Source organism: Pseudophryne corroboree (genome assembly GCF_028390025.1).
Source record: "Pseudophryne corroboree isolate aPseCor3 chromosome 3 unlocalized genomic scaffold, aPseCor3.hap2 SUPER_3_unloc_35, whole genome shotgun sequence".
Lineage (NCBI taxonomy): Eukaryota > Metazoa > Chordata > Amphibia > Anura > Myobatrachidae > Pseudophryne > Pseudophryne corroboree.
In genome coordinates this window covers 500,150-507,557 of record NW_026967525.1, presented here as the reverse complement: position 1 = coordinate 507,557, position 7,408 = coordinate 500,150, and the positions used below count along the sequence as shown (strand labels likewise).

At 47.6% G+C, this 7,408-nt stretch overlaps 1 protein-coding gene across 1 annotated transcript in view; it reads right to left on the bottom strand.

The window, feature by feature from the left end:
• Positions 1–4,583: 4,583 nt before the first annotated feature.
• The window catches only part of LOC134984091 (oocyte zinc finger protein XlCOF6-like), a 41,991-nt gene continuing 39,166 nt past the window's right edge, over positions 4,584–7,408 (bottom strand). Inside the window, exon 7 of the mRNA XM_063949723.1 lies at positions 4,584–7,246. Within this exon, the coding sequence (XP_063805793.1) occupies positions 5,748–7,246 (1,499 nt within the window). The 3' untranslated portion in view covers positions 4,584–5,747. The remainder of the gene's footprint in view (positions 7,247–7,408) is intronic.

Genomic DNA, 7,408 nt, shown 5'->3' with positions numbered 1-7,408 from the left:
TGGCGCAATACCTCTTTAACTGTTTGTTGAGGCGGGACGCCATCATGTCCACCTGTGGCAGTTCTCATCGATTTGCAATCTGCATGAAGACTTCTTGATGAAGTCCCCACCCTCCCGGGTGGAGGTCGTGTCTGCTGAGGAAGACTGCCTCCCAGTTGTCCACTCCTGGAATGAACACTGCTGACAGTGCTTGTACGTGATTCTCCGCCCAACGAAGAATCCTGGTGGCTTCCACCATTGCCACCCTGCTTCTTGTGCCACCCTGGCGGTTTACATGGGCGACTGCCGTGATGTTGTCTGACTGAATCAGCACTGGTTGGTCTCGAAGCAGAGGATCCGCTTGACTCAGGGCGTTGTATATGGCCCGTAGTTCCAGGATATTTATGTGCAGACAAGTCTCCTGACTTGACCACAGCCCTTGGAAGTTTCTTCCTTGAGTGACTGCCCCCCATTCTCGGAGGCTTGCATCCGTGGTCCTGTATGCCGAATCTGCGTCCCTCGAGGAGGTGAGCACTTTGCAGCCACAACAGAAGAGACACCCTGGCCCTGGCCCAGAAGAGACCACTTGTCCAGCAGATCCCACTGAAAGGTCCTCGCATGAAACCTGCTGAAGGGAATGGCTTCGTATGACGCCACCATCTTTCCCAGGACTCGCGTACAGTGATGTACCGACACCTGTTTTGGTTTTAGGAGGTCTCTGACCAGAGTCATGAGCTCCTGAGCTTTCTCCTCCGGGAGAAACACCTTCTTCTGGTCTGTGTCCAGAATCATGCCCAGGAAGGGCGTTGTAGGAATCAGCTGCGACTTTGGAATATTCAGAATCCAGCCGTGCTGACTCAACACTTCCTGAGAGTGTGCTACGCTGATCAGCAACTGCTCCCTGAACCTCACCTTTATGAGGAGATCGTCCAAGTATGGGATAATTGTAACCCCTTGCTTCTGAAGGAGCACCAATATTTCCGCCATCACCTTGGTAAATATTCTTGGTGCCGTGGACAGGCCAAACGGCAACGTCTGGAATTGGTAATGACAGTCCTGTACCACAAACCTGAGGTACTCCTGATGAGGTGGATAAATGGGGACATGCAAGTAAGCATCCTTGATGTCCAAAGACACCATAAAATCCCCCTCTTCCATGCTTGCAATGACCGCTCTGAGCGATTCCATTTTGAACTTGAATTTCTTCAGATAAATGTTCAGGGATTTTAAATTCAATATGGGTCTGACCGAACCGTCCGGTTTCGGTACCACAAACATAGTGGAATAGTAGCCCCTTCCCTGTTGAAGGAGGGGAACCTCTACCACCACTTGCTGGAGAAAAAGTTTGTGAATTGCCGCCAACACTACCTCCCTTTCCATGGGGGAAGCTGGCAAGGCCGATTTTAGGTAACGGTGAGGGGGCGTCACCTTGAATTCCAGCTTGTATCCCTGAGACCCAATTTGTATAGCCCAAGGATCCACCTGTGAGCGAACCCACTGGTGGCTGAAATGTCGGAGACGCGCCCCCACGGCTCCTGGCTCCGCCTGCGGAGCCCCAGCGTCATGCGGCGGATTTAGTGGAAGCCGGGGAGGACTTTTGTTCCTGGGAACTAGCTGCATGGTGCAGCTTTTTTCCTTTACCCCTGCCTCTGGACATGCCTCATATATAGGACAGCGTCTTTTATATGCCCCAGGGTCAGTAAAATGGTATCCTTGTCTAAGGTATCCATTTCCTCAGACAGATTATCTGTCCATGCTGCTACCGCACTACACATCCAGGCCGAAGCAATTGCTGGCCTCAGCAGTGTACCAGAATGTGTATAAACAGACTTCAGGATAGCTTCCTGCTTTCTATCCGCAGGATCCTTTAGGGCGGCCGTATCCTGAGACGGCAGGGCCACCTTCTTAGACAAGCGTGTCAATGCCTTGTCTACCCTAGGGGAGGATTCCCAGCGTAACCTGTTCGTTGGCGGGAAAGGATACGCCATAAGTAATCTCTTGGAAATTATTACCTTCCTATCAGGGGAATCCCACGATTTTTCACATAACTCATTTAATTCATGTGAAGGGGGAAAAGTCACTTCTTGCTTTTTCTCCCCATACATATAAACCCTCTTGTCAGGGACAGGATTTTCCTCAGAAATGTGTAACACATCCTTCATTGCTATAATCATGTAGCGGATGGCTTTAGTCATTTTAGGCTGCAACTTTGCATCATCGTCATCGACACTGGAGTCAGATTCCGTGTCGACATCTGTGTCAACTACCTGGGAAAGTGGGCGCTTTTGAGACCCTGACGGCCTCTGCGCTGTAGGATCAGGCATGGGTTGAGACCCTGACTGTCCCAAGGCTACAGCTTTATCCAATCTGTTATGCAAGGAGCTTACATTATCATTTAACACCTTCCACATATCCATCCAATCAGGTGTCGGCACCGCCGGCGGCGACACCACATTTATCTGCACTTGTTCTGCCTCCACGTATCCTTCCTCATCAAACAGGTCGACACAGGCGTACCGACACACCGCACACACACAGGGAACGCTCTGACTGAGGACAGGACCCCACAAAGGCTTTTGGGGAGACAGAGAGAATATGCCAGCACACACCCCAGCGCTATATAACCCAGGGATTACACTGTACCTTAGTGTTTACCCAGTAGCTGCTGTTTTATATACCTCTGCGCCTAAATTTATGTGCCCCCCCCTCTCTTTTTTACCCTCTATTGCGCCTATATACTGCAGGGGAGAGCCCGGGGAGCGTCTTTCCAGCGGAGCTGTGAAGAGGAAATGGCGCTGGTGTGCTGAGGAAGAAGGCCCCGCCCCCTCAGCGGCGGGCTTCTGTCCCGCTTCTTATGTGTAAAATTGGCGGGGTCTCGTACATATATACAGTGCTCCCCCCCCCCCTCCCTGCAGTGACCGGAGTGTGCGGGTGTGCTGTGGGAGCAATGGCGCACAGCTGCAGTGCTGTGCGCTACCTTAAGTGAAGATAGGAGTCTTCTGCCGCCGATTTCGATGTCTTCATGCTTCTGCTGCTTCTGGCTCTGCGAGGGGGACCTCGGCGCGGCTCCGGGAACGGACGATCAAGGTTAGGTGCCTGTGTTCGATCCCTCTGGAGCTAATGGTGTCCAGTAGCCTAAGAAGCGCAACCTAGCCGCATTTAGTAGGTTTGCTTCTCTCCCCTCAGTCCCATGTAGCAGAGAGTCTGTTGCCAGCAGAAGCTCTCTGAAAATAAAAAACCTAACTAAAATACTTTCTTTCTTAGTAAGCTCAGGAGAGCCTCCTAGGAGCACCCAGCTCTGGCCGGGCACAGATTCTAACTTAGGTCTGGATGAGGGGCATAGAGGGAGGAGCCAGTGCACACCAGATAGTACTAAATCTTTCTTTAGAGTACCCAGTCTCCTGCGGAGCCCGTCTATTCCCCATGGTCCTTACGGAGTCCCCAGCATCCACTAGGACGTTAGAGAAAACAGGATTTTAATACCTACCAGTAAATCCTTTTCTCCTTGTCCATAGAGGATGCTGGGCACCCGACCCAGTGCGTACTTTACCTGCAGTTGTTAGCTGTAATTACACAAGAGTTGTGTTACGCTTCTTTTCAGCATGTTGCTGTAAATTTGTTCTGCCGTTGACATGTTTTATGTTGAATGCCCTGTTGTACGGCATGGTTGAAGTGTGAGCTGGTATGAATCTCACCGTTCACTTTAAAATAAAACCTTTCCTCAAAATGTCCGTCTCCCTGGGCACAGTTCCTATACCGAGGTCTGGAGGAGGGGCATAGAGGGAGGAGCCAGTTCACACTCTGAAAAAGTCTTAAAGTGCCCATGGCTCCTGCAGAACAGTCTATACCCCATGGTACTAAAAGTGGACCCCAGCATCCTCTAGGACGTATGAGAAATATCCTTTAAAGCACAGAAACAATTCAAGTTATGTTTTAGTATTGCAGTTAAGTAAAACAGATACATATCAGGAGAGCCAAAAGTATTAGGGGGGGACATTCAGACCCAGCCGCAATAGCTGCCAGCAGCAGTTTGCTGGTGGTGGCAAAATTCACATGCGCAGCGGCCGCACGGACACACACATTGCGGTTGCATCCCTGAGGGGTGAACGCGGGCCGGGACCATTTTCCAGGGGGCTGAGTGATGTCACATCTGCGTCTATCTCTGATTAACCCCCTACAAACTTCCAGAGTGCACCTCATATCTCATCTTTTCCAAGTTACTACAAATGATAAGGTCAGTAGCACCACTACTTTCAGGATTATTACACAGAACACACATAAAGGCTGACACAGCAAATAACAATAAATTATTACATACAAGGGATTAATTAGAAATAAGGAAGCATAATTATCATTAAGTCTAATTATCATTTGGTTCTGTGCGGGACCCATACACCTCTTTACTGCCTCCAGCAACCCCTGGTACTGCACTGCGGACAACCGCCCTGTCTCCCCCTCTGACACCTCAGCACTGATTGGGGACAATATTACCCACTTACACACTGCCGCCAGCAGCCCCACTACTGCCACTCGTCCTGTTTGCCACCCCAGCGCTGATTGGGGACAATATTACCCACTTACACACTGCCTCCAGCAGCCCCCACTACTGTCACTCGCCCTGTCTGCCACCTCAGAGCTGATTGGGGACAATATTACCCACTTACACACTGCCTCCAGCAGCCCCCACTACTGCCACTCGTCCTGTCTGCCCTCAGCACTGATTGGGGACAATATTACCCACTTACACACTGCCTCCAGCAGCCCCCACTACTGCCACTCGTCCTGTCTGCCACCTCAGCGCTGATTGGGGACAATATTACCCACTTACACACTGCCTCCAGCAGCCCCCACTACTGTCACTCGCCCTGTCTGCCACCTCAGAGCTGATTGGGGACAATATTACCCACTTACACACTGCCTCCAGCAGCCCCGCTACTGCACTACTGCCACCCACCCTGTTTCCCCGACATCCAAGCACTGCTTGGGCATTTATGGTACTGCTAACAGTCCTTCATCAACAGATTGATGTAACCAGGGCAGTAAGGAGTCAGAAGCTGCTTCTGGTACCATGGACCCTGGTCATGTAGGGCTCGGAGAGTCCGTAAGATTCTGTAATAGGAGGCTGCTAATTAGCAGCGTTTGCAATCCTTTTCCTAGCATGCTGACTGCCGCCTCCCCACTTGATGATCTTTTGCTGGGAGACCCAGGTAGAGGGCATTACAGTGTTCTATGTGTGATGATACAAATGCATGCATGACTGTAGGTCTTCTGAGGGTAATAAGTTCTGGAGTCTGGCTATGTTCCTCAGATGAGGATCTGATTGTGGCTGATACCTGATGTCTAAGTGTCACTCCACCATCCAAGACACCAAGATTCCGAACATGATCAGCATTTTGTAACTCTGAACCCACAAGTGTAAGTCTGGTTGGTAAGCAAAGCTGAGCTGTAGCCCTGCCCTTTGTCGTGAGCTTCTATCACATGGAACTGTTTCACTAGGACGGAGTCAAAGCCAACTGGCGTTACCCACACCTGGAGCTCAGCTAGACATTTAGGATTGGTATTGGGTTCTCAGTACCCAGAACAAAAGACCGGTCATCGGCATAGCAGTGGTAAACGAGGACATGACGTCTGTTTCACCCAGTGGTAGCACGTGTATTGCAAAAAGTATGGGAGATAGGATAAGAACCTTGAAGAACGTTACATGGCAATGATAAGTATACTCCAGAAGAAAAGAATGGTTCTGTCTATTGTGTGCGACAAGAGCGGATTTATTTCTCAGAACATGGAAATGGCCTCTCACCTGTGTGACTTCTCTGATGTGTAACAAGTTGTGATTTCTGGGTAAAACATTTCCCACACTCAGAACATGGAAATGGCTTCTCACATGTGTGACTTCTCTGATGTCTAACAAGATGTAATTTATTAATAAAACATTTCCCACATTCAGAACAGGAAAATGGCCTCTCACCTGTGTGACTTCTCTGATGTGTAACAAGATTTGAATTCAGGGTAAAACATTTCCCACACTCAGAGCAAGAAAATGGATTCTCACCTATGTGAATTATCTGATGTCTAACAAGATATAATTTACTTATAAAACATTTTCCACATTCAGAACAGGAAAATGGCTTCTCACCTGTGTGACTTCGTTGATGTGTAACAAGACCTGATTTCCGTGTAAAACATTTTCCACACTCAGAGCAAGAAAATGGCTTCTCACCTGTGTGACTTCTCTGATGTATAACAAGATTATATTTCAGGGTAAAACATTTCCCGCACTCAGAGCAAGAAAATGGATTCTCACCTGTGTGACTTCTCTGATGTATAACAAGATTATGTTTCAGGGTAAAACATTTCCCGCACTCAGAGCAAGAAAATGGATTCTCACCTATGTGAATTATCTGATGTCTAACAAGATATAATTTACTTATAAAACATTTCCCACATTCAGAACAGGAAAATGGCTTCTCACCTGTGTGACTTCGTTGATGTGTAACAAGACCTGATTTCCGTGTAAAACATTTTCCACACTCAGAGCAAGAAAATGGATTCTCACCTGTGTGACTTCTCTGATGTCTAACAAGAGCTGTTTTGGATGCAAAACATTTCCCACACTCAGAACATATCATTGGCTTCTCACCTGTGTGTCTTCTCTGATGTCTAACAAGAGCTGATTTGTATGTAAAACATTTCCCACACTCAGAGCAAGAAAATGGCTTCTCACCTGTGTGACATTTCTGATGATTAACAAGATCTGATATGTATGGAAAACTTTTCCCACACTCAGAACATGTAAATGGATTCTCACCTGTGTGACTTCTCTGATGTCTAACAAGATTTGATTTCAGGGTAAAACATTTCCCACACTCAGAGCAAGAAAATGGCTTCTCACCTGTGTGACTTCCCTGATGTTTAACAATATCTGATTTGTATGGAAAACACTTACCACACTCAGAACATGGTAATAGTCTCTCACCTGCCTTAGCTGATTGATGGGTAATAAGGTTTGTGTTCTGTGTAAAACATTTGGCATCTATAGAACAGGAAAACACTGTATCTACTATCAGAGCTGTAACAGATGCACCAATATCAGAGTGATCAGGAGAACATTTCCCAGGATCAGAGGGACCAGATGATAGAGCTGGATGTATAATTGAGGTAATAGGATCATCTCCTGGAGAATCCGGTCTACTGTCATTATCTTTTTTTTCACAATCCGGGGATAACATTAGATGTCCTTCTGAGATGTTCCTGCTTGTGTGTCCATCTGCTGGAAATAAAATACATTATGGAAATGTGACATTTTCTGTAACAATATTAATCTTGTAAACAATAGGAGAAGACGACTTTCTGGGACACTTAATTGTAAATGTGTATGTATAATAAAACATAACTTTTAATGAAGGCTTTATAATATTGTGTCTCAGGC